The sequence below is a fragment of the Pantherophis guttatus genome, chromosome 1 (genome assembly GCF_059756535.1).
Source record: "Pantherophis guttatus breed Tessera chromosome 1, ASM5975653v1, whole genome shotgun sequence".
Taxonomy (NCBI): Eukaryota; Metazoa; Chordata; class Lepidosauria; order Squamata; family Colubridae; genus Pantherophis; species Pantherophis guttatus.
Window position 1 is genome coordinate 34,474,339 of NC_142063.1, and position 25,480 is coordinate 34,499,818.

The 25,480-nt window shown below is 35.9% G+C and overlaps 1 protein-coding gene across 16 annotated transcripts in view; it reads left to right on the forward strand.

Annotated features, from left to right (window-relative positions):
- Nucleotides 1-25,480, forward strand: part of SYNE2 (spectrin repeat containing nuclear envelope protein 2) — a 220,818-nt gene that overhangs the window by 100,950 nt on the left and 94,388 nt on the right. For all 16 annotated transcript variants that reach the window (XM_034433561.3, XM_034433565.3, XM_034433563.3 and 13 more), the window contains 16 exons: nucleotides 86-2,204; nucleotides 3,763-4,085; nucleotides 5,507-5,651; nucleotides 6,098-6,316; nucleotides 7,470-7,735; nucleotides 8,476-8,644; nucleotides 9,837-9,980; nucleotides 10,715-10,855; nucleotides 11,081-11,263; nucleotides 12,024-12,161; nucleotides 13,371-13,556; nucleotides 14,278-14,403; nucleotides 15,201-15,383; nucleotides 16,727-16,858; nucleotides 22,752-22,928; nucleotides 25,173-25,247. In XM_034433561.3, the coding sequence (XP_034289452.2) occupies nucleotides 86-2,204; nucleotides 3,763-4,085; nucleotides 5,507-5,651; nucleotides 6,098-6,316; nucleotides 7,470-7,735; nucleotides 8,476-8,644; nucleotides 9,837-9,980; nucleotides 10,715-10,855; nucleotides 11,081-11,263; nucleotides 12,024-12,161; nucleotides 13,371-13,556; nucleotides 14,278-14,403; nucleotides 15,201-15,383; nucleotides 16,727-16,858; nucleotides 22,752-22,928; nucleotides 25,173-25,247 (4,726 nt within the window). The remainder of the gene's footprint in view (nucleotides 1-85; nucleotides 2,205-3,762; nucleotides 4,086-5,506; nucleotides 5,652-6,097; nucleotides 6,317-7,469; nucleotides 7,736-8,475; nucleotides 8,645-9,836; nucleotides 9,981-10,714; nucleotides 10,856-11,080; nucleotides 11,264-12,023; nucleotides 12,162-13,370; nucleotides 13,557-14,277; nucleotides 14,404-15,200; nucleotides 15,384-16,726; nucleotides 16,859-22,751; nucleotides 22,929-25,172; nucleotides 25,248-25,480) is intronic.

Genomic DNA, 25,480 nt, shown 5'->3' on the forward strand with positions numbered 1-25,480 from the left:
GTTTTATATACCTGATTAGTAATGCATGTTGAGTAAATTGACCAAAAAAAAATTAAAAATAGCTGTACCTGTTTTTCTATTGCAGAAGGGGACCTGTGGAAGACACAGTTCTTCTAGAGAATTTGAACAAATTGTTGGCTTCTCTACAAAAAGAAAATAGTCTTTTAGATAAACTGAGAATTGAACAAGAAAATCTATCTAGACATCTATCCACTCTGGACAAAGAATTAGTACAAAGCCAGGTGGATCAAGCAGAGCAGTGGTGGAAACAAATGGGGGACTGTCTTCAAAAGAAACAGTGCTGTGTTGCAGCAGAAGTGGATGAGTTTAAGCTTTTCATGGACAAAGCACAGGAACTCCAAAGTTGTTTGCAACAGCAATATGATTTGCAAACAGGCCTGAGTGCTCCTGGTACAGAAGAGCGTCCATGCTCTATCTCGATTCCTTTAGAACTGCGCATCCTTAAGCGAAACATTTCTTTGTTAAAAAGAAATGCAGAAGTACAGATGAAAAGAATGTGGAGCGATCCAGGAAAAACAGCCTTAGAGAACACAATAAACGAACTTCAGAGCCAGGCAGAAGAATTGGAGCAAATGACCCCTAAAGAGAATGTCCAGATAACTGACAGTCATCCCCAGACATATGAAATAAGAAAAGAGATAGAAGATGCCATTTTGGGGAACAAAATTTTAATGCACCATCTTGACGAGAGGGCAGCACTCTTTCCAGATGATCTCCTCTCACAAATTAAATGTTGTAAGGCTGTAATCAGTGATGCTAAAGAAAAAGAGCCAACTTTTATAAGGCTAGCAGATGAAGCCCAGCATGTTGCTTCTCACATGCCATCAAAGGAGGATTCTGCACTTAGCATCCTTTCACATGAGTTGCAAACTGGTTACCAATTCCTTATTTTGAAATCATCTCAGAAGTTACAGCAGCTGGAATCTCAGCTTGGAAAAAGAGACAAACTTTTTGCAAATATAGAGAAATTTGAAGCACAACTTCAAAAGATCATGGCAGCGTCTAGCTTAGATATTGATAAAACGAATATAAAGTCTGAGTTTGACCACATGCAGAATCTTTTACAAAAGACTCCCAAGAAGATCCAGGAGATGGAAGCCCTTGTAGATGCAAACTGCAACGATTCATCTGAAGGATTAAATGCTTTTGAGCAACTGTTTTTAAATGATTGTTTGAGAAGTCTGAAAAGTAGAGCAAAGAGGGTCCATAGGGTAATTCAAATTAAGGGTCGTTTAGTACAACACAAAATGGGTGCCTATAAAAAATTCTCAGAAGAGATAAGGGCCGTACAGCAGGATCTTAGCAATCTTCATGTTGATGAACTGGAGCTAAGTCCAGAGGAACTACTATCTAAGAATCAAGTGATAAAAGATAAACTGAATATATTTAAAGAGAGAACTTTAGCCATCCAGTCACGTTTATCATACCTGGACCAATACCAGGAGATTTGGAAATGGCTGGATCCAAAATGGGATACATCACCACTTGATGAACTGAAAGATCAGTTCTACAAAGCAAAAGATAACCTTGACAAGAGAGGCAAATGTCTGAAGAATTTATTTGCAGAATACGACAGGCATCAAATAGTCCTAAGTGAGATTGAGGCTATAGTATCTAGTATTCAGAAAGAATGTGGTGATTTAAAAGATCTTACTAGTTCTACTCCTGATGCCAGTCTGATATCAGGAAAAAAATTGATGTGGAGAATTGAACATGCCAAATATATAACTCAAGAAGCATTCAAGCTATTCAAGAAAAATAAGTCATTTAGTGCCTCTCTCAAAAAGGCCAACATGAAACAAATAAAGTCCTTGGATGCAAAAATAGATGGGCTAGAACAAACGATCTGTTCTATGATAGTAGCTAATCAAGAAATATGCAAGTACAAACAAAGTTTCCAGAGTAAGCTGGGCCACAGTTTAAGGACTTTAAAGCAAATTCAGTCTGAGTTCCAGCAGCCTATCCTACTTGACTTGAAAATTCAAATGATTCCCTATGAAATGATGTATTGCAAAGTGCTTAAAGGTGCTACAGAGGCAGAAATCCGTGCTGCTGAAGATATAATAACTAAAGAGAAATCATCTACAAAACAAACATGTCTCCATTCTGAGAGTTTAGATAAAGAAATAGAGGAATTCCAAAATCTGAAAATACAACTGAGAGCAGACTTTGCTAAACACACAGTAAGTAGTCCTGGAAGTTTTGTTTCTTTGTAAACAACTTTACAAACTTTGGTTGCTTTCACATAAGGATTGGTTATGAAATACCATGGTTTCTTCATCTATATTTTACATGATATTCATATAACAGATTATACTCCTAGACCTTGTAAATTCTCTGTCTCTGTCTCTGTCTCTCTCTCTCCCCTCCCTCCCTCAATAGATTAATAATGCCACAATTGCATTTCCATCTTAACTTATACTGAAAGAAATTGAAATTTTGTAAAAGATTGGTGATACTACTAAAATAAGTAGAAGACTCTTGTAATTTAATGTAATAAAATTTCCTGGGGAGTCCTTGTAATTCTCTGAGCTTGGTTGTTTTCTTGCAGATGTTTCATTACCCAACTATGTAACATCTTCAGTGCTGTGCTGTGCATTGTATTGCAGTATATTGCACAATATATGCAGTGCAATAAAATGTCCATCGTTAAAAGCTTATATTTTTGACAGTGCTTGCATTTTTGACAATGATTGTAGTGACTATCTTGATACTGTTCAATGCTTTTGCTCTGACATAAGTACAGTAACAAAATATTCAGATCTGTGACTGTTAATGACTTGCCATCCGAAGGACTGGTTTCTTTTCTATGACCCTGTCAGTTTATTGAGATGTTTGATGGATTTATAGAAGTTAAGTTGCTAGCTGTTATGAACAAGTTCATTTGCCATTTGGCCCTTGACTTTGACTGAGATGTCCTTCTCACTGCTAGTCTCCAAAAATTCTGAGACACATGAACATTTTTATTTAGAATAATATATGATGGCTTTGAATAAATAAAAGCTTCTGGATGCTTCCTTCATAGTAGATATCTGGGTCAGATTTATATGTATTTTAATAAAATAATTCAACTTAGATTTTTTTAATGTATTATTAAAAACTTGTTTTCTATATAAACTTAGCCACCTTTAACAACATTGATATTTTCTTATATTTTTCTCCTGCCCAAATTTGTCAGCCTTCCATCACTCAAATCATTTCTGCATTTATTAAATGCCAATTTAAAGCAGCAAAAAATTAAAGTGGGTTAAAAACATTTAAAAACAATATGGAAGCTAATTAAAATATTTACAAACTAGATATAAATTTAATGATAATCATGCAATGTAAAAACAAACAACAGCTGACCAGTGAAATATGCAGCAGAACCTTTTTTCCAAGGTTGTTTTAACTTTGGAAAATTGTTAAAAACAGCAAAAGGCGGGCATAGGCATCTGTAGGCTCTTTGACCATCAATTAAAACAGGGGTGTCAAAACTTGCGGGCCGGATGCATCATGCACTGGTCACGCCCACCCCTGTTTTAGTGAAGGGGGGGGGAAAGTTATGATATGTCACATGATGACAATGTGTCGTCGCAAGTTTGACACCCCTGTGTTAAAATTCCACCAGCTAACAGACACAGAGTTAAATCAGAGCTGCAATGGAATGCCTTGGAACTGTAATTCAAGAAATCATTTGGGAGAAGAGAATCATTTTTCAGCTTATATAATAACGTTGCTGTTAACTATTTATTTGCACAGGAAGCTTTAGATGAAGCTTTTAAAATGGTGAAGCTTTACAACAAAGCTGTCGAAAAATCTGCAGATCTCCTCAGTCAGTGTGAAGCCTTTCTTTCTACTCCGCTGCTTGATTTACCTAAACTAGAAGAATCTCATCTTGACTTTGCCAAGAAACAAGAAGAATCCGAGTCTGCAAAGGCTGAAGTGGAGGCATTAACCTGTACTCTGAAAAAGTCAATTAAATCAAAAGCCAAACTGCAGGTGGAGAAAGCACTTGATGATCTAACTGCTAGGAATTTGACAATCAAAGAGCAGAGCCAAAAGAGAAATTCTTACATACAGAGGTAGGATGAATATTTTCCTCATTTCAGGTAGGGGTGAAATCCAGCAGGTTCTGACAGGTTCTGGAGAACCAGTAGTGGAAATTTTGAGCAGTTTGGAGAACCAGTAGTGGAAATTTTGAGTAGTTCGGAGAACCGACAGATACCACCTCTGGCTGGCCCCAGAGTGGGGTGGGAATGGAGATTTTGCAATAGCCTTCCCCCAGGAGTGGGGTGGGAATGGAGATTTTGCAGTATCCTTCTCCTGCCATGCCCACCAAGCCACACCATGTCTACCAAGCCATGCCCACAGAACCTGTAGTAAAAAATTTTGGATTGCACCACTGATTTCAGGGATATACGAAACTACCCTATCTGAATCAGAGCACTGATCCATCTACCCTAATATTGTTGGTGATTATTAGAGTGAATGATGAGAACAATTAGTCCAGGGTTTACCATCCTTACCTGGACATGCTAGAAATCAGACGTTACCATGTTCTGAATGGAAGATGTGTGTTGGTCCTTTGAGCTGCAACACTTTCCCCAATTTGCCTTATTTATGTTACAGCCTCCTTTTCCACTGAAATGCTGAACATGTCTTACAATGAAAACACAGATATGCAGTATAACAACAATGTACAATTCCTACATAGCAGTGTCATCTTCCTGTCATTGCTCCTTTCATTGCCTCCTATTTTTAAGCCTTGTCTTCCCTTTCACCCAGAAGGTGATTATCCTTCTGTTTTCTGGACATCACCTCCCTATAAGCTTCTTGGTTAGGGTGTTCAGGTGAACCAGGTAGAAAAGCTGGCTCTGAACAGTATCTATGCTGCTCTAGCCTGAAATGATACTTTCTAGGGAACAACATCTTTCATTCATGAATAACGTATACTTTTGGTTTTAAAATATAGATTGATTCTTTAATATTATTGAAAACTTTGAGAGCTGCAACAAAGTGCTATAATATAGTGCTCCTTAGTAAAATTCCAGATAGCCAACCAGCCAATGGTTCTTTTGCTAGAGCACTGAAGACATGGTTACTCAAAAACAAACAAACAAACAGGGGGGGGGGAGGGTGTACATAATTTTTATTACATTATATATTTGTAGTGAGCAGTGAGATGAGATAAAATCAAGAAATCATGGACTGGGCTATTAGCTTCAGAGCAAAAAGGAATTCACAGCTGGTCACAGTTTTACTATGTTGCCTAGCTGCTCATGATTCAGTAAAACCCACCAGCCTAAAACAGTGGGTTTGCACAATTCTTGTGCATTCTTGTGTAAAGTACTGTTTAAACAGTGTGTAAAATGATTGGCAAGATCTGTCAATTTTTCTCCTTTATAATAGTTTTATTTCTACCAAGCGTTGAAAGCTGACAATGCATAATTCTATTATTTGGATCAATTTAAATAGTTTTATTTAAATACTCTTGCATCTTTAGGTATACGGAAAAATATCACAGTTTCAAAAACTCCAAAGAGAGGATATGTGTTGAGCTTAACAATGCAGAAAAAGTGCTTTGGAAGTGTTTATACTACATTCCAGTATCTTACAAAGAATCTTTAGAGCATTCAGAACAAAACAAGGTGAGAATGCGGTCATCATCATCACCATCACCATCACCATCACTTCCATAATTTAATACTTTATGTATCACTTATATGTCTTCAGAACCATGTTTACAATAGAAAATTCAATGCACTTCACACAGGCTGTAACAATTATAGTAATTTATATTCCAAATAGTTATTAATGTTAGTCTTCAAAGGTTAGCTGACATTATGGTCAAAATGTGGGTAATGGATGCAAATCTGTATTAAACCTGAAACAGATGATTGCAAAGAAACAGACTTTTTGGTGACTCCTTCCTTGCTGTGAAGTGTACAATTTTAGATACAGATTTGCTGCTTATTATGGGTGCTTGAGATACTTTGGCTTGATTGTTGCAATTTGTTTTTGTATTCTGCCTTTTCCCCAACTGAATGATTGAAACTCACTGTTTATACGTTACTCTTTATACTCTCCTTTATAGATGCTGTTGTCCCAATTACTTTCAACCAAAGAGGAGCTAATGAAGTTGAGGCGAGATGCACAGTCTCTAAGCTTCATGTGCAAAGAAAACGATGGAGTGTTGATTGTACCCATTGTGTCAATGTTGTGGCTGAAGTGGCTCTATTTGTTCAATATTGCAAAAGAACGGGAGGGCAAATGTGAAGAACAGAACCAAGAATGGAAATCTGTCAGTGAAGAAGTAAGTAATAGGGAAACACCTGACTGATGTTTTCAAGCTCAGTTGTATGTGGACTTGTTTGATTGTCTTAATTACAGGCAGGTTTAAAAAGATAAATCTGCCCAATTTGTCACATAAAAATGAATAAAGGGCAGAAGGGTAGTAATACAGATAATCCTCACTTAACAATGTAATTGGGACTGAAAACTTCATCACTAAGCATTCCAGTTGCTGTGATTAAATAAATATTGTGCAGTTGCAGAACTCTGCAATCATGTGATTGCCATTTGCAACCTCCTGCTGGGTTCCCCATTGACTTTGCTTGTTGGACTTGGTAGTGAAAGTCGCAGATGGGGATCACATGACCACAAGATGCCACAATTATTGTAATGAGAGTTGTTTGCAATAACCCAAATCACAATTCACATGACAGCAGGGACACTGTGAGGACCACAACTAGGAGGAATAATTATAAGTCCCCTTAGACTTAGACTTATATACTGCTTCATAGTGCTTTACAGCACTCTCTGAGCCATTTACAAATGTCAGCATATTGCCCCCAACAATCTGGGTCCTCATTTTACCAAGGATGAAAGCTGAGTCAACTTTGAGCTGGTCAAGATCGAACTCCTGACTGTGGGTACAGTTAGCCTGCAATACTACATTCTAACCAGTGCACCAACATGGGTCCTTGTTGAACACAGTTGTGCAAGCCATGCACGATGTGGAGAAAATATAAAAGTTAACTTCTCTTACTAGAATCTGGGGTTATCCAGTGAAGCTCAATGGTTATAGGTTCAGTGGCTATCAGTAGATAATAGACATTGGTGTACTTTGTATTGAGGATTAAATGTGATTTGGAATGAAGTGGCTGAAACGCTCAAGCATTTCATTTTGCAGCTTGTAGTTGCAGCTGCCACTTTTATGCTCTTATTTTAAATAAAAGGAATATATTAAAGCCCTTGCCATTATATTTCTTACATAAAATGGATACATTGATAAGAGCAATACTGCAAATATTTATAGAAAAATAAGTCCTCCTATATTTAGAGGAATTTATTTCCAGATAAGTGTGCATAGAAGTGCAACTTCAACCTACTTAGATGTCTTTGTATTTCTATGTATTTCTCCGCCCCCATCAATATTTCTCTTTTTTTGCTTATTTTCTTTCTAGTTGGAACGAGAAACAATTATTCTAGACAGTCTTCAAGAAGAGCTGCCTGAGAGCCTCCAAGACAAACAGCAAGCAACCAAAGAAGAACTGGAAGAATTTCTGGAATCCGCAAGCAATTATATAGAAAATGTGGATACTGAGAAATTGTTGCTACGCTTAATACTTTGCCGATTAAGGAACATTCTGAGTGTCCCTGTGAGTTTGTCTGGAAAGGAAAGCCTTCCTATTGTCTGTGAAATTCAAAACATGCAGCAACGAACAGAAGAGTAAGTATAAAATGGACTATTGCTGAGTGAAGTCATACAACATTTTGTACAATGTTTAATTCTGGTTTCAAAATACATTCTGATAGTTTTTCTTTACTAATTTGAAGTTTGAGCTCCAGATTATCTGGCAAATGTGCATAAATTCCAGACAGAGAGTGGTATTTGTAAACAAAACAAAACAAGGATTTACTTCTTCACCCAAGCCTTCCCAAGATCAGTGCTGGAGGATTGTTTTAATATCTGTTTACACCCAAGTTTTAAATGCATTTGTTTTATTAACTATTGTATTGTTATTTCATGTGATGCTAGTACTGATACTTTCTAAACCCCTGCCACTTTGCTTTGTATTTCACTTGAATTTTGTTTTTGCTTATTCCATTCATGTTAATGAAAGGGAAATGATACAAGTCTTAGAATTGCTGTGAATTCTGGTCCCTTATTTGGACATAACAGGTCATTCATTCACTAACTCATTCATTAAATTTGTACATCTCTTGATTCCCAACAACTATGGGCTGTTCACAAGAAAACAGAAAAACTGTAGCACAATAAAAATAATAATAAAAAATAAGCAAAGGGAAAAACTAGGAAGCATGCAAACACACTAAACCATAAAAACGGGCTATACCCTTCCAAGCTGAAAATCTGGGGAAAGAGCCAGGTTTTCAAGGACCTCCGAAACACCAGAACCTGTAATTTTCTTCTACCTCTTAATAGTATTTCTAATGGAATTTCTTCAGGCTCTGTCAAAAGGCTCAAACAGAAAAAGAGGCTGTGCAGTCCGAGCTGATATACCAGACCAAGTGCAGTGAAGAACTGAAAGCTATGAAGACTTCATTTCAGGGCATCATATCCCAACTCTGTGACATAGATTTGGAAACCCCTGATGAAAAGGCATTGAAACTTGAGGTTGGTAAGAAGCTGCTTCTATAGACAGTAGACTAATAGGTTTTAGATAAATAAAATACTTTGTGTCCACTTCTTGAGTTGCAAAGTGGTGTATCATTGATCTCTGGCCCTTCCAATACTAAGTCATAATTATTAGAATTGTGTTGTCCTTTTTTCCCTTCTACATTTAACTGCTTAACAAACATGGTACCCATCCATACACATCTAACCAGAAAAGGAATGCTGTAGAGTTTCTTTTCCTTTCCATTTGGAAAGCTTTCATGTATGGCTTATTTAGATGACCAAATAAGCCATACATGAAAGAGCATTGAAAAGGGTATATAAAGAGTCAGGGAATGCTAGCTTTGGAACAGATTTTTGAAGGTGGTGTAATCCAAACCTTCGCATAGTCCAGAAATCCATAAATGAATCTTTCCTGCTGGCTATCCAGCCAATCAATGAGACAATACTATTTACAGAGGTAATCTGTTCCACAAACACCTTTCCCTATTAAGAAACTTCCTCCAACATTTAGCCAAATTTTGTTTCTTTGCCATTCTTACACACACTCTTTATTTTCACATTTGTTTTCTTACTGTGAAATAAGAAACAAAATCCAATATTTTGATATCTTGGAATTAAAACAAATAATTGTAAATGAAATGTATCTCTCAGCAAGAGATCCAAGTTATTTGGCATCAAAATATATTTCACGGTTGTTCATGCCAGAGGATGTAGACCAGATTGAGTTTCTAGGCCACAAATATTAACAACTGTCAAGTTTGTTTTATCCTGTGAAAATCATATCCTTCATGCAGAACTGGAAGGAGCTGTTTTGTTTGGATATTTTCATTAAGATGACACCAAAACAAATGGCCCAGCAAATGTACTTTTGGTCACCTTTTGTTTTTAGGGTTTTTTTGTTGTTGTTCTGATTCTGAAAAGCTCTTTATGGAGCTTAAATCAAACAAGCATTGTGTCTCCATTAGCATTTCATCTGTCAATAAGCTCTGACAATACAGTGAAAAATATTGGGTTTAATGTAGTCTCAGTAAATTGAAAAGTATGACATAAAACAAAGTAAGCATCTTTCAGGTTTTGCTCTGCAAAGCTTTCTCATGAAAAAAAAATCTATTTGTACCTTAGATATAGTGGGAGAAGTTATTTCCTCCACCCAATCTTGAAGTAATTTCTAATTCTTTTTTCCTCTTAGGAGATTCAGAGAGTAGTTGATAGCAAGAAGCAAATCATGGACAACCTACAAATAAAGTTCACTGAAATATATAGAATAGTCCCAGTTGGTATTGAAGAGCATTTGGAAGACTGCAAGGGAATGTTACATGACCTGGAAGAAAAGGTAGCACCATCCTACTTAATTGTAAAACTTAGGGAAACTCCTGCTGAAAGTCCAGATTTATTCTAGTTAATTGTTGTTTATTCTCCAGAAAATTATGTTTGGGGTTTTGCTTTCCATGCTAACAAATTCCATCTAATTTTTATTGTTCACTATCCCTTTCATTAACCCGATAGGCAGTATTTGAAGAAATCCTCAGATAATTCTGTAAACCATAAGATACTATGGTTGGTTTACTGTAGCACATTTGTAAATCCTGACTTTAGAAGACTAGACTACCTTCCTAAATTGGGACTGAGCAGACAACTTACAAGGATTTTGGCTAAATAAGAATCTTTATTGTGGATAGGAATGAAGTCAAATCAACCTCCTGTCAGTGAAAATAAGGTTCTCTTATACCCATAGTGACTCAAAGCCTTTTTTCCCAATCTTTCTCATAAATTATATCCTCTTTTGCCTGGTATTGTAAATGGTAGTTGAATGTGTAAATAACTACCAACTCTGGTCTGAGAACCATTGGCTCTTACACTTTTCGTACATCAAATAATTTTATTACACCTTAGGGCAATGTACAGACCTAAGCTAGATGTTAAAAATTCAACTATAGAAAGGATAATTAAAGTAGAGTGGGGAGTTATTCATAATCTGAAAGAACTGATAGTTAAGTTTTTAAGTTTATTTTCTGTTTTTCCCATCCAGGGCTGAACTTTTCTTTCTTTTTCTCTTTACTATGATAGGTCAGCACAGAATTCCTGAAAAATTCCCCTCATTACAGTACAGAGAAAAAAATAGAAGACATTAACAAAGGCTTACAAGCTGTTAAAAATATGCTACATCAAAAGAGCGAGAACATTTCAAAAGCAAAAGAAATTCAGAAGGTAACATCCCACTTCTTTGCTTCAGATGAAGCAATGAGCTTTCTTTCCCTCAAACGATGTTGATTCTGCCCTCAGAACTACTTGTTTAAACTATACTTGCCTTAACCAGGTGTAAACGTGGAAGTAGAGTGATATTTTTAAAATAGAAAAAATATATGCCTATAGTAGGCAACAGCCATCTAGTTGAACCCTTGCTCATTCATTGTTTTGTTCTCTTTCATGCAGAGAATCTGGGATTTGCTAGATCTTTGGCATTATAAAATGAATGAACTGGATTCAGAGGTTCAAGATATAGTGGAGCAAGATCCCCACCAGGCTCAAGAATTGATGGATCGTTGGATGATACCTCTGCAACAATACCAACACGTTTCGCAGCATGCTGAACGTAGAACTACAGACTTGAACAGGGTAAAAAGATGACTGAAAAGGTCATTTATATTTGAAATCTGGATGCTTCTGGATTCCCTCCAGTCAGACTGCATTGATCTCAGCTTTATCAATTGCACTACAGACACGTATTTTAAGGATGCATCTGTCAGTGTGGCCGACAGGGTGAATTTCTACATGCATATAATTTCATAGGGCCTGATAGAGCTCCACAAAGTGGAGTGGTTCCCTAAATTCTGAGTATATGGCATTATCTACAAAACTATGGTAGATACTCAACTGAGATCTCACAGTATTTCTTATTTCTTCCTTTAAAGAAGGAAGGTTGCTCCTGAAAATAATAACAAAATAATATATGCTCCTGAAAATAATAACAAAAACAGACATCATATACGTAAAAGGAAAGGCAGAAATGTCTGTTCCCTGAATAACTTGTTATTCCTTTTATTTCCAGACTTTCTCCAAATATATGCCCATTGTTCCTTCTTATATTTTAAACCAGAAATTAAAAATTAAATTTTTAACTGCTGTGCTATCTCCTGAGAATATTCAATTAAGACTTACAATGAGTATAATCCTATGATATTTACCTACTGACTAAAAAAATCAGTAGATAACATTTTTTACACTCCTTCTTCCTCCACAAATTGCTGCAGAGGAGATGATGAGAAGGTTCTATTGCATGACTGGAAATCTGCTTGGGAATCTGGATGACTTGCCAATGTTTCAGATACCTGTGTATTATTTTGTGTAAAATAATATGTGATATTTTATATTAAAGGCTGCTAGCAAGTTGGAAGAATGTGATGAGCTCCTGAAAAGCATTCAGGTTTGGCTTGAAAACACCAGCCACCTATTAACAGAGGAAGTGAAAAGCGACTCTGCAAAAGCTTTGAATAAACATGCCAGTGCGCTTGAGGTAAATGGATATGCAACTAAACGATGGGAGCAATTTGTTGCTTCTCCTTGAGAGTATTTGTCAACATGTTGCTACATTGATAATGACCAGTACAGTACATATGCTAGGCTAAGTAGTTGCATCTAACTAGCCTGAAATTAGGAAGCTAAACAGGGTCAATTTAGTTAGCGTTTTGGTGAGAGACAACTAAGGAATAGCAAGGGAATAGGCTAAATAAGAAAGTTTTTAAAAATCTTGGAAAAAGATTTAATGAGGGAAAGCCAATATGAGGGGAAATGTTTTACATATGCTCTCATCTTCAATATAAGGTGAGTGTGTACCTGTGCCTGTATAACATAGAATAGAATAGAATAGAATAGAATAGAATAGAACAGAACAGAACAGAACAGAACAGAACAGAATAGAATAGAATAGAATAGAATAGAATAGAACAGCAAAGTTGGAAGGGACCTTGGAGGTCTTCTATCCAACCCCCTGCTTAGGCAGGAAACCCTACACCACTTCAGACAAATGGTTATCCAGCATCATCTTAAAAACTTCCAGTGTTGGAAGTTTTAATAGAAATATTGATGGTACTGCAGATGACAGCATTTCTATGCATATAAGGTCAGAAGAAAACCTCATTGAATCCATAGGGGTTTGGTTCCCCATAAATGGATAATTATTGATAAATGATTATCTTATTGAAGATCTTATAGCTGGGAATATAGTATTATGCTAATTGATACCTGGCTTTATATTCCCAACCAATTCATTAATGCACATATTTTAAACAAATAAACTAATTTCCATATGTTGGACTTGATTGATTAATTAGGAAGAATTCAGAACCAAAACGAACAGCAAACCAACAAGTAGTGTTTGCTTGAAATAAGTACATAAGTAGTAAATAAGCAAACAAGTAGTGTTTGCTTGAAATCAGTACATAATTTGTGATTAAATGCCAGGGGAGTTCAGGCAAGGAAATTACTTTAAATATCACCACCCAACTGGAAGTTTCCTGTGTAAATTTATCAGGATACCCCTATTTATGTCCATTTTTTCTTGAATATTAATATATGTTTCACTATATTTTTCCTGTTGTCAATGAATTACTGAAATTAAACCACATCTGAAATATTCAGAATATTAGGTTTGTGTACTTCCTTTATGCATTTTAATGGCTTTGCTTTTTAAAAAAGAAAAATAATACTAATTTTTCTTCTCCAGATGGCATTAGAAGATTCAGAACAAAAGCAAAGTATTCTTAGTGCCATTTCCCCAGAACTGAAAGAATTGTCCCCTTTAATTGAAACTGACAGTACGGTGCAGGAATTGAGAGAAGTAAATGAGCAAATTAAAGCCTTACAGCAAAAGATAATGGAAATTCTCCCATGTATCCAGCACTTGGCTGATGTAAGTGTGTATTAACTAACAATAAAATGATTTCTGTTTGATTTAGTAAGGTTCAGATACTGTTCTCGATGTTGATGATTTAGCCAACTATTTAATACAAAACAGACAGGCCTTGATCAGACAATTTTACTATAGTGGGGCAAGAGAAAGACCAGAGAAAGATGAGATAAATTGAGACAGTGGTAGGCAAGAAAGGTTGTGCATTTATTTCAGGTATGTTCTTGGGAGAGAAAACAACATAACATTATTTAAATTCGGTATATATATCAGAAACATTTGGGACCAAAGAATAGTGAAATACCAACAAAACAGCAAATAAAGGGTGAAGGTATTCTTTTATTGGTTATAAGAGCAAAGGCATAATTCATTCAGCATCACCTTGTTTGGCTTCATATAATTCTAGCTTGGGCCAGAAGCAAATTTGATGACTTGTGGCTCTCATAACGTCCAATATATTAGTCACTTTTTCAATATTAAAAATAGAGAATCATATTTGTTGGGCTTAATGACACATGATTTAATGAGGGAATTCAAGAAAAATGGATGAAAAATGGGTAACCCAAAAATGGGTTACCTAATAAGGTAACACTCAAGGGATGTGTGGCTTTTTGGATATAAATAAAGGCTTCCTGAGTCTTATATTGCTGCGAATCCATCATTTGTTTTGCATTTAAGAGACTTCAGCAGAGAATAAGTACTATGATTGTTTCTGAAAATGTAGGATGTTGAAGCTGTTGAATCTGAAGTGAAAAGAATGGGGAAGGACATAGAAAAAATGAAGACTATATTGTCCCCCTCTGAAGACACATTTGATTTTTCTCCTAAGGAGCATCTTAAACATTGTAAGGTAAGGTAGTTCACTTTAAAAAGGAACTGGAAAAGTTGACATAGGAACAATTGTAGTGTAATATATACTGTATAGTGCTGGATTAGAAGCCATGTATTTCTAAATATTGTTATTCTTGAAGTAGTCCCAAACTTTTGAAAATGTAATGATAGAATTTTCTCTTTTTTTTCTTTTTTGCTGCTCTTTTATGTCAGTGCTATAATATTTTTAAAAACTGCCTTTTAACTCTGAATGGCTCATCACCATAAATCTCTACCATTAACCTTCCACCTGTAGCTGCCAAATAGCCCCCCATCTGCCAAGTGAAAATGGTGGTTCATTAGGTGTTCAATCAAGAACTGGGGCAGTTCAGTAGGCACAAAGCAAGATGTGCTTTAACCCAAGACCCAAGGCTCTTTCATTTCAGAGGACATTTACATTGTGGGGAAGATGGTTTAGTGTTACAGAATTTGAGCCAACAAATTCTCCTGAGAGGAAGAAGAAAGGTGCTTGGATTATGTTACTAATGTTCCTGGTTCAAAGCAACACATTGAGATCATCATTTCCATGAGCAGGAAGCTATTTCTGAAATTAATTTTGGAGATGGGAGGAAAGTGGGGAGGAAAGTGAGAGAGAAATACCAATGGGTGCAATTCTAGATTCCATCTGAGGTATTTTGAAAATCATGCTGTCCTAGATTTTCTGAGATCAAATATGTGAAGTATTTTGAACATAAATATCTAAACTTCCCAAAGTGCTATAAGCCTGCTGAGTCTTACATACTTCTTTCCCTTCCTTGTTAATACATTCTATTTTAGGTTATATTGGCCCACATCTGCCCCATGAAGAAGGCTCTGGCTGAAATGCAATCCTATAAAGCAAAATTGAGATTGACTGACATGAGAATGCAACCTCTTTCAGTATTCCAAAGAACTAAACAGCTTTTGAAAGAGCTGAAGGTTCTAGAAAGACTCATAGAGAAACAGAACACTCTACTTGAGGTAAAAGCAAATTTGATTGAGTGGTTATTTGTGAATCTTCTTGGAAAATACCTTCTGATTTTCAATTATTATTTGTTTTCTGATTAAGATCATAACACAGGGAGAAGCTAGTTCTTGAATCTTATGCATCTGGTTTGGTTGATTATTTAAAGCACAGGACAATGGAAATACCTTGTTTTTTAAATTAACTTGTAGTCAACTGCAATAATTAATAACATATCATACAGCACAAATCATAACATCCATGATCTGGAATGCTCTGAATATATTAAAGCAACTTAAAATTGTATCTGATTCCTTTTTTCTCACATGCACAGCAGTACAAATATCACTGACTGAGTAATCTAGTGATTAAAGCCCAGGGATCTTTTAATGACACACAGATGGAAATCATTTTTTACACATTATCTATGCATTTGATTGAAATGAGCATAATTGATATAATATTAACAATGTGCATGCAGCGTGATTGTTTCTTTCTTACTGCAATTTAGTTAGACTATTTCAAAATAATTCTCAGAAGCTTCCAAATGATGCAAAAATCAAATAGAAATAATAATAAAGCTCCAATAACAATCGACTTGAATGTATTTGCATGCTCTCCCTATAAGCAGAGCAACATCTTTTTACTGCTTTACTGCTTTAGGAAAACAAGTTTACTGTTTTCCTAAGATTGCTCTATGTACCTCGCCAAAGTATGGCAGAACGTATCAGTTGTTTAACCAGGTTGTACTGTATTGTATGAATTCAGTCAGTGAGTTATTGTTTCTTCTACCTAAATACAGGCAGTCCATATTTAGCGCACACAATACATATTGGCAACTCGGTCATTAGATTAAGCAATCACTAAGTCAAACCATGGCTGTGTTTATGACCTTACTTCAGCTTTGCTTTGCTTTACAAACCTTCAAAGGTTTGTATGAGGACTGATCACAAAATTACATTTTCATTGTGGTCACAACTACAGACAATCCCCCAAAAGCCAATTGTTGAATGAGGACTACCTTACTTTGCTCCATGTTCAAGATGGCAGTTCCAAAAATGATGGCAGAGCAGAAAATAGCCAAAAATGCAGAAAATATATTATCTATTAATTTTTATAAAGAAAACCAAATCCCCCTACAAATATTCACTATTTCAATCTTCTGAAAGCCAAAGAATCACTATTGAAGTAGTTGGATTAAATGAATCGGTGTTCCCATTCACTAGGAAAATATTTTCATATGTATATGTATATCCACTTGAAATTAGAATTTGAATGTGAGTATTAACAGTTTATTAGAATATATATTCCATTATCCACCTTGAAACAGCTCATAGTAATTGCTGGTATTTTGTTTTAGCCAATTGTAAAAGAGATGGAAGAATTAGAGCAACAAATTGACTTCCTAAAGCAAAGCCAATTCCCAAAGAGTAATTTAGATGAATTGTCCATGGAAAATCTGTGGCCTGTTCAAGACCCCACCTTCCTCAAGGTGAGCTTTATAAATTACATTGTATGTCTTGCTTCATGTACAATAGAGAACTGTTGTGAAATTGCTTGACGCCATTATATTTCCATGGTTAGATCCTTTCTAATAACCATAGGAATCTCTATTTTTTTGTATGTATATTGAATCATATTCTTGCTTCCCCAGAACTGTGGATACAGGATCCAAAATCTCTTCTACATTTGTTCTGAATTTGATTTCCTAACATGGCAAAAGAATAACCACATTAAATACATAAATAATAATCTTTAAATTATTTTTTTTATTTAAAAACTAGGAAAATTTGGATTATATAAATTGCCCAGAGTCAGTTGGAGTGGGTGGCTATAATAAGTTCAATGAAATATTTAAATTTAAATGAAATAACTATAATTTATCACTGAGAGCCAGTTTGATGTAGTGGTTAAGGTGGTGGTCTTGGAACCAGGAGACAGTGAGTTCTAGTCCTGCCTTAGGTATGAAGCCAGTTGAGCAACTTTGGGTCAGTCATTCTCTCAGCTTAATTCACCACACAGGATTGTTGTTATGGGGAAAATGTAAGGAGTATTATGCATGTTTGCTGCATTAAAAACTCCCTTTTTATGACCCTGTAATCCCTTAATTCAGAGTAAAGTCAGGGCAACTGGATGGTGCTGGGCATTTATTGGCCGGATGCCCTTCCTGATGCCATGCGGAGTTTGCAGCAGGTATTTTGTGTGTGTATTCTCTAGGAGAGAAATATCTTCCGCTACCTAGGATTGAACTCTCAACTTTCTGAGTGGCTAAAATTCAATGCCTCTCATGTTCGCAGCATTGAATTACTTATAAAGTAATAAAGGCAGAAGAAAAATCTAATAAATAATTACAGGTAGTTCTTGACTTACAACCATTCATATAGTGGCTGTTTGAAGTTACAGTGGCACTGAACATAGTGACTTATGACCAATTTTCACACTTACGACTGTTGCAGATCCCTATGGTCACATGATCAAAATTTGGACATTTAGTAACTGCCATGTATTTATGACTGTTGTGGTGTCCCGGGGTCATGTGGTCATCTTTCATGACCTTCTGGCAAGAAAAGTCAACGGCGAAGTCAGATTCACTTAACAACCGTATTACTAATTTAACAACTGCAGTGATTCACTTAACAACAGTGGCAAAGAAGGTCATAAAATGGACAAAATTCACTTAACGGCTGTTTGGCTTAGTGTTGGAAATTTTTGGCTCAGTTGTAGCCATAACTCATGTACTATCTGCAAATGTATTTCTGTACTTCTGTACTTCTCTTTCATTGCTCTGTTCTTTTTGCAAAGTGTGACTCTAAGTAGCATAATACTCAGAGTATAATTATTTTTCTGAACATGATGACATATCCCTGATTCAATATACAAACAGGTAGTGAAGAGCACGTTTATACATGCACAAGGATGATGTGGCTTGGCCCCACTGGTTCCCTCGAGTGATAGGCATTAAGTCCTATACTCACAATCTTTTCTATTGCAACTTCCCACATTCTGGGCTTGGGGTTCTGTCTGTGTGCTGTCACCATATCACTCTTCTCAGAAATATTTCTTCTCTTCATATTTTCTCAGGAGAAGGCAAGCCAAAATTCCTTCTTTCTATCTTCTTGCCTTTCTGTAGGTAGCAGAGTGACTAAGTTGTGTAGCAGACTAAATTCCCGGCCAGAATGACTACAGAGTTCAGAAGAAAGTATTATTATGTAATGTAAGGTTAAGTAGCTGAAAGTTGAGGAAAAATTGGAGAAAGGAATTTTCATAAATTTTCTGAACTTTGATTTTCAGCTAATGTTCCAGGCAGAAATATTCACTACAAGTAGAACAATGTATCATATAAAGAAATGAGATAGATCAATGACGTACATTTTAAAAAGCTCTTACATCATAACTCTCTCTGTGTTTCATTAAATGGCTGCTTCCTCCAGTTTTTAACTGATAGTGCCATATTAGGAGGCCAGGTGTCTTATTGTGATGAAAGACAAAAGAGAAAAGCAAAGTGGAGCTGCCTCCACCCCTTTTCAAAAGCTCACCTGAGAGAGCCCCCATTTATTCATATCCTTATTGGTCATTCAGATTTTGACTTTCTTGGACTCTTCTAACCTCAATATCTACACTGGCAAGGTAAAATTGATCAATTAACTTTTTCTGACCCTCTTGTGATGTTTGTTTCCCCCTTCACTACAAAACACTAGGTATTAATGCAATTTTTACAATTCTGTTTTTCAAAATACAAATCCTAACACTACTATCCATGCTTTATTGTCTATTATTTTCATTTAGAACTTAAAATCATATGTTGCTCCTGTTTGGGGAGATAGAGTTGGCAAGAAACCATGCTTGTATTCTCCTGTTTGAATAGACTCACGTCTTATTGTTTGTTTCACTTATTTAGTCGCAAGTGAATTTATGCATCCAAAATGTCATGCTTTCTTTTTATGCCTAACCTTTATGGAAAATACATGCTTGTGATTTGCCACAATGTATTCAATGGTTGTTTCAGAATGCTCTTCTGGGTTAGTCATATGAATGAATTAGCTGGCGCCGCCCAAAGTGCTAATTGCTTTAAGATTTCTTTAGCTTGTCAGAGCTTAATTATATTGGGACTCGAAGTATAAACAAAAAGGTGGCTCCAGAAGAGGTGAACATTTTCTAATCAGAGAAGTCAACTGTAGAGAATGTAATGCAAAAATAAATTTAAAAACCTGCCAAGTAGCATTGTGTACTCAGTCACTTTTTTAAAAAAAGCTAAGAAAAGTGGAATAGATCATTTTTGCTGTGATGGAGCTCAAACTGCTGAAATAGAATATAGAGTTTGGGAAAAAATCGGAATCCACCAAAACTATGTCTGGATGAAACCCATAAATATTTTAAATTAAGCCTTGCTGGAACTGGGGGAGAATTTACAGAAGTGATTAAAGTTTCTACAACTTGAGACACCCCAACTCTCAGAATTTCCATTCAGCATAGTCACTGCTGCAAATTTGGGGAACTGAAATCCTCTTACCTAGAATGTCTATGTTGGGAAAGAACAGGAATGCACTTTACAGAGGGACATTAGTAGGAAAAGTACTAGTTTAGGCAAAGGGAGAGGCTTTTCTCAATAGACCTCAATATTGTGGGCCCGAACAATCACAGCCATAATTAGTGAGCCCTATAAGGATTGAACTGGAGTTTGTCCCTCCATATTCTTCACTTAACAGCCTCCACATACTGAGTTAGTATGGTAACAGCTTCATTTGCATATGAACAGTTGAGGTGCATATTTGTCTGTCATCATGTAATAATGAAACCAACCCCAAGTGACATGAACTCACTTCATGAGTTAGTTTCATGTACATGTTAAACAGCAGTGGGGGAAAGTGTTGTACCATGAGACACCCTACACATGACCTCATCCAGCAATTTCATGTTGATATTAAACAATAATTGGGGAGAGTGTTGTGCCATGAGACACTCACAAGCCTGATCTCCTCCCTCCTGTCAACTCTGACTGGAAATGACCACTGAAGAATAGCAATAGCACTTAGACTTATATACCACTTCATAGTGCTTTACAGCCCTCTCTAAGCGGTTTACAGAGTCAGAATATTGCACCCAACAATCTGGGTCCTCATTTTACTGACCTTGGAAGGATGGAAAGCTGAGTCAATTTTGAGCCTGGTGAGATTCAATCTGCCAAACTGCTGGCAGCTGACAGTCAGCAGAAGTAGCCTGTAGTACTGCACTCTAACCACTGCGCCACGGCGGCTCAAGAAGGAGCTGATCCACTGCAATATAGTGCCGAACATTCTTAACACCCATGGTTGGTGGTTTCAAAAGCCACTGAAAGATCCAGGAGCACAAGAATGGATGTACCATTCCCATTGTGAATCTGCCAAAGGAAACTGACAAGCCAACCAAGATTGTAGTTATGCTTTACCTTGGTCTGAAATCATACTGAATCAGGTCTAGATAATTCTTTTCCTTCAAGATCATGTGTATATATATATACCTGCCATTTGATCAACTTCTCCACAACATTTTCCACAAAGGGAAAACAGGAAACTAAATAATAATAATAATAATAATAATAATAATAATAATAATAATAATTTCACTGGAAATTGTGCCAGAAGTTTGGATTTGAGTACAGCAAAAACCACTGGGAACATCAAGTTGAGAAAGTTTTAGAGAATGAGAAACTCAAGATCTTGTGGGACTTTAGGATTCAGACTGACAGGCACTTGGTCCACAACACACCTGACATAACAATAGTTGAAAAGAAAAAAGTATGGTTCATTGACATTGCAATACCTGGTGATGCACGGATTGAAGATAAGCAGCAAGAAAAAATCACAAAGTACCGGGATTTGCAAATTGAAGTTGAGCGACTGTGGAAAAAGAAATCGTGTGTTGTCCCAATTGTAATTGGAGCCCTTGGAACAATACCCAAAGGGCTACCCCGCTATTTAGAAATTCTAAATTTGCCGGACTTGAACATTTTGACTCTACAAAAAACCACCTTACTCGGAACAGCTTACATCCTCCGACGATACCTTAACAGTTCCTAGGTCCTTGGTTAGGACTCGAGCTGCTGAGCTATTAACCAGCCTCAAAGGCTATGAATCTCACTAAAGATTAAATAATAATAATAATAATAATAATAATAATAATAATAATATAAATGAGAATTATCCAGGATAGAGGATTCTAGCAATGGTTTTTTGAGAAGGAGATGCATCACTACCTTCTTCAAGGCCAGAGGGATCCCCCTTTCCTGCTCCTTCAAAGATCCCATCCTCTGATTGCCCCCCAAGGAGCCAGGGTTTGACAAACAAGTTCCTGAACTAACCATTTGTGGGACTATGTCTACTTCCGCAGGAGTCACAGGAGTCAATGTAGATAATTGAACAAGACTGTGCCCCAGGCAGCTCACTTGGATCTGCTAAGTGGGAGGCCAACTTCAAGCAAATCCAAGTATCTTTATTCATTAAATAGCATGAATCACAACCCTGTAGATGGTCCTGTTATTTCATACTGACATTTGTAAGAAGCAAGAATGGAATAATAGATTGAAATGAAAAAGAGTAGCCCAAACATTTTGAAGCTGAGAGAGATAGAAAAGCCAAATTACAATTAGTTCATGTAACCTATGTGCTAGATCTATATCCTGCCAATCCACTAAAATTGTGCTCATTGGGAATGCTTTTTACCCTCAAATTACATCAACACTAGCAAATCTTCCTGTAATATGGATAGCATGCAGCCTAATTAAAGTGGATAATTTAATTACTCCTTTATTAAGTTGAAGGATATCCACCTTATGCAAACAATCTTTGGCAAGATTGCTGGCACAGAGTAGGAGTGAAAGGATTACCTGTATTGTATTAGGATATGTTTTTGTGAACTTGTATTACAAAAAAATCATTTTTGCTAATTTTCCAGTTTTCCCCCCTTGAAATAGGAAAAATGTTTTAAGAAAATAAAAAACTCTTCCAGAGAGGCAGGAAGTGATGCTTCTGTCTTCATTAACCTACTTTGCATAGTATTATGAGTAAACTCCATGCTATCTGCCACACAAGAACTCCTGACCACTTGCCCTTCAGGAATTCAACTCCCAAATTCAGGCAGACAGCTATGAACATTCAGAGTGCTGTTCAGTTTCCAAATGTCCCTCTAAGCAATGGCTGGCTGCATACAGATCCAGCAAGCTTTACGTTTTGTGTTGGGTCGCTTGGCTTGGTTTTCAGCTGTGCTAAGGAAATACTTTAGTGCAAAGAAGGCACCCAAAGACAATCATGTAGATCATGCTACAGTAAGATGTCACAAACTGTTCACAATTTTCTTTCGTGTTCCCATTTTTATGACATACGTCATGTCTCAATATTATTGTTCCATAGGATGAGGAGGTGGAAAGAGTAAAGCAACAGATTGCCCTATTATGCCAACAGAAAGAGGATATTCTAACAGCTATGAAGAATGCCTTGGTGGAACTTCATCAGAATCAAGAACCACCAGAAGCTGAGGATAGTGACTTAGAATCACCAGAGGAAAATGGAAGTGCTGTTGAGTTGCAGGTAAGTTCCTTCAACTGGTTTCATAGAAATATGATATGCATGCATGTGTATGTGTGTGTACATGTACTGTTTATGTGTGTGTATATATGTATATATGTGTATGTGTGTGTGTATATACGTATGTAATGTTTGAGCATTTTTAGCTAGGGGTAATAATTTCCAAAGATACAGGGTGGCCACAAAAAATGGTATCCTTTTGTTGATTTTATCCTCAGTTACTCAGAAGGTGTGGCAGATGTACCTGCCTGGTATGCTGTCATTTTGTTGTGCGTTTTCTTTTCTATATACCACATCATTGTCTGAAAGATAGGGATAAATGTATGATCAGCACTGTTTCTTGCTGTAGAAAATCAGAAAGACAAACTCTTAGACATCAGAATTTAGTATTTAGGAGGCCATTGATTTTGAATATAAAAATTATATTCTATTCAAAAAAATTTCAGTTTGTTAGAAAATGAAGGCTTTTTTAAAACTGTAACTCAAAAGTGATACCAAAATCAGTATATCTGCATTAGGAGGGATTATAGGGCCCAGGTTTCTCAATTGGAATTCAATATATATCTGAAATGTAACAAAGATAACTATTTTCAGCCACTTCCCATTTGATGTTCTATTGCCATTCACAATTTATTTATTTATTATTTATTAATCAAATTTCTATACCGCCCTACTCCCGGAGGACTCAGGGCGGTGAACAACCAAGATAAAATACAGATAATACAAACATTAAAAATCCCTTAAAATTATTAAATATTTTGGCCGAAACACAAATTAAAACACCCAATTTATAAAATCAAACGAATTAAAAATTTAAAAAGGAGAGTTAGGCCAGAATTCAGTCTCACTTTTTGTGAAATTTTGCTTATTGCAAAGGCCAACATTAGGCTGCTATCTGCTAGTAGAGTATAAAGATAGCTTTTAATCTAACCAGAGACCATTCACTGCATATTGCTTTATTTCTAATCACTCAAATGAACAAACCAATTAGAAATATTAATAATCATTCCTGCGTTGTTTTAGCCAATCCATATTTAAGAGCTGCAATAATAACGTTGTTTTTTTTTTTTGCAATTATTCAAGTCATTAAAAACTTGATTGGCAATAAGATGATTCAAAATATTAATATCCACATTAGCTCATAAACTATAAAATACATACATGGGGGTTGGGTGCATGTATCTATGAGATGCTATTTTCAAACTGGGATTATTCCAGAGTGTAAATATATTGTGAAAATAGTACTCAGGATTATTCTTTCATCTCAGCATCTTCCAAATGCATCTTGCAACTTTCTATGCTAGAAATAGGACTAAATTTAAAATTTTAAAAAGGAACTAAACCAGGATATGAGACAGATTACATAATCGTTGGTTTTTTTTAAAAAAATGAATTCTGTAAAGAAAAGGTCAGAATATATATCTAGTGAGAGTGCTGAAAATCAGAAAAATTAAAGACTTCATCATTATATAAAAGCCATAGCTTAAATACTTGGGAGAGGAAGGGTAACTTTCTCATAAAATATGTATTAATAATTTAATATTAAACAATAATCTGAATACCTTTAAGGCAGTTGCATAAGGATTTTTCTAAATTTATATTTTAGCCTTAAAGTAGGAATACATTACCATTACATTTTAAGTTTTGCCAAAAATGCAGTGGGATTTTAAACCATCAGTTTATGCCATTGTTATTCTGAGATAAGTAGTATGAAACATATACATCTACAGATAAAGATATATTTTCTGGAATAATTACTTCATATTATTTTTAAGAAACTGAAACACCATGTAAACCCCATAATTTTTATAGATTTCCATAGATAACACTAAAGACTATAAGACATACATGAGACTAACTTGGTTAATTAAACAACCTAAGAGAAACCTTGCAGGAGTGAATTCCTGCCCTGGAGAGTGGGATTGAAATAGATGACATATATAGTCCCATCCAACCCTTCCATCCTGTGTTTTTGTCAAAATAAAATAGATGCTGAATAAAACGTAGAACAACTTAATATAGCTATAAAACAAACAAGTGCAGGGATCTGAAAAATGTTGTAACTGAAGGACTAAAAACGTTGGACAATAAACAGATTCCTGTGACATTATATGAGATCATGTCTACAAAACTACTTAATTTGATTATTTCTTATTTTTTCTGAGAAGCATGCATTATTACCTGTCAGATGGAAGGTATTTAAGGGCTGCCTTAATAACTGGGGGTTTCTTTCTCTGCATGCTTCAGCCCAAAAAGCGAGGCTCCCTGGCTTTTTTACCTTCCTTGGTTGAGGAAGCAGAAGACAGTTCATTCCACAATGAAGTAAGTACATCGAGGAGTATAATGGAGCTGAGTCTTATTAGAGAAATAAAAGAAGGCAGTGAAAGTGAGCGAGTTAGTCATGGCAAAGTTATACTGATAACTTTGGGAATGAGCAGCATGTCAGAATTGTCTTCTTAAATGCAGATTTTGATTATGGCAGTATTATAAATAAGAGATTTGAGTGGCTCCCACACGTATGTTATTAGGAAATTATTGAGGATCTGTTTTTCTCC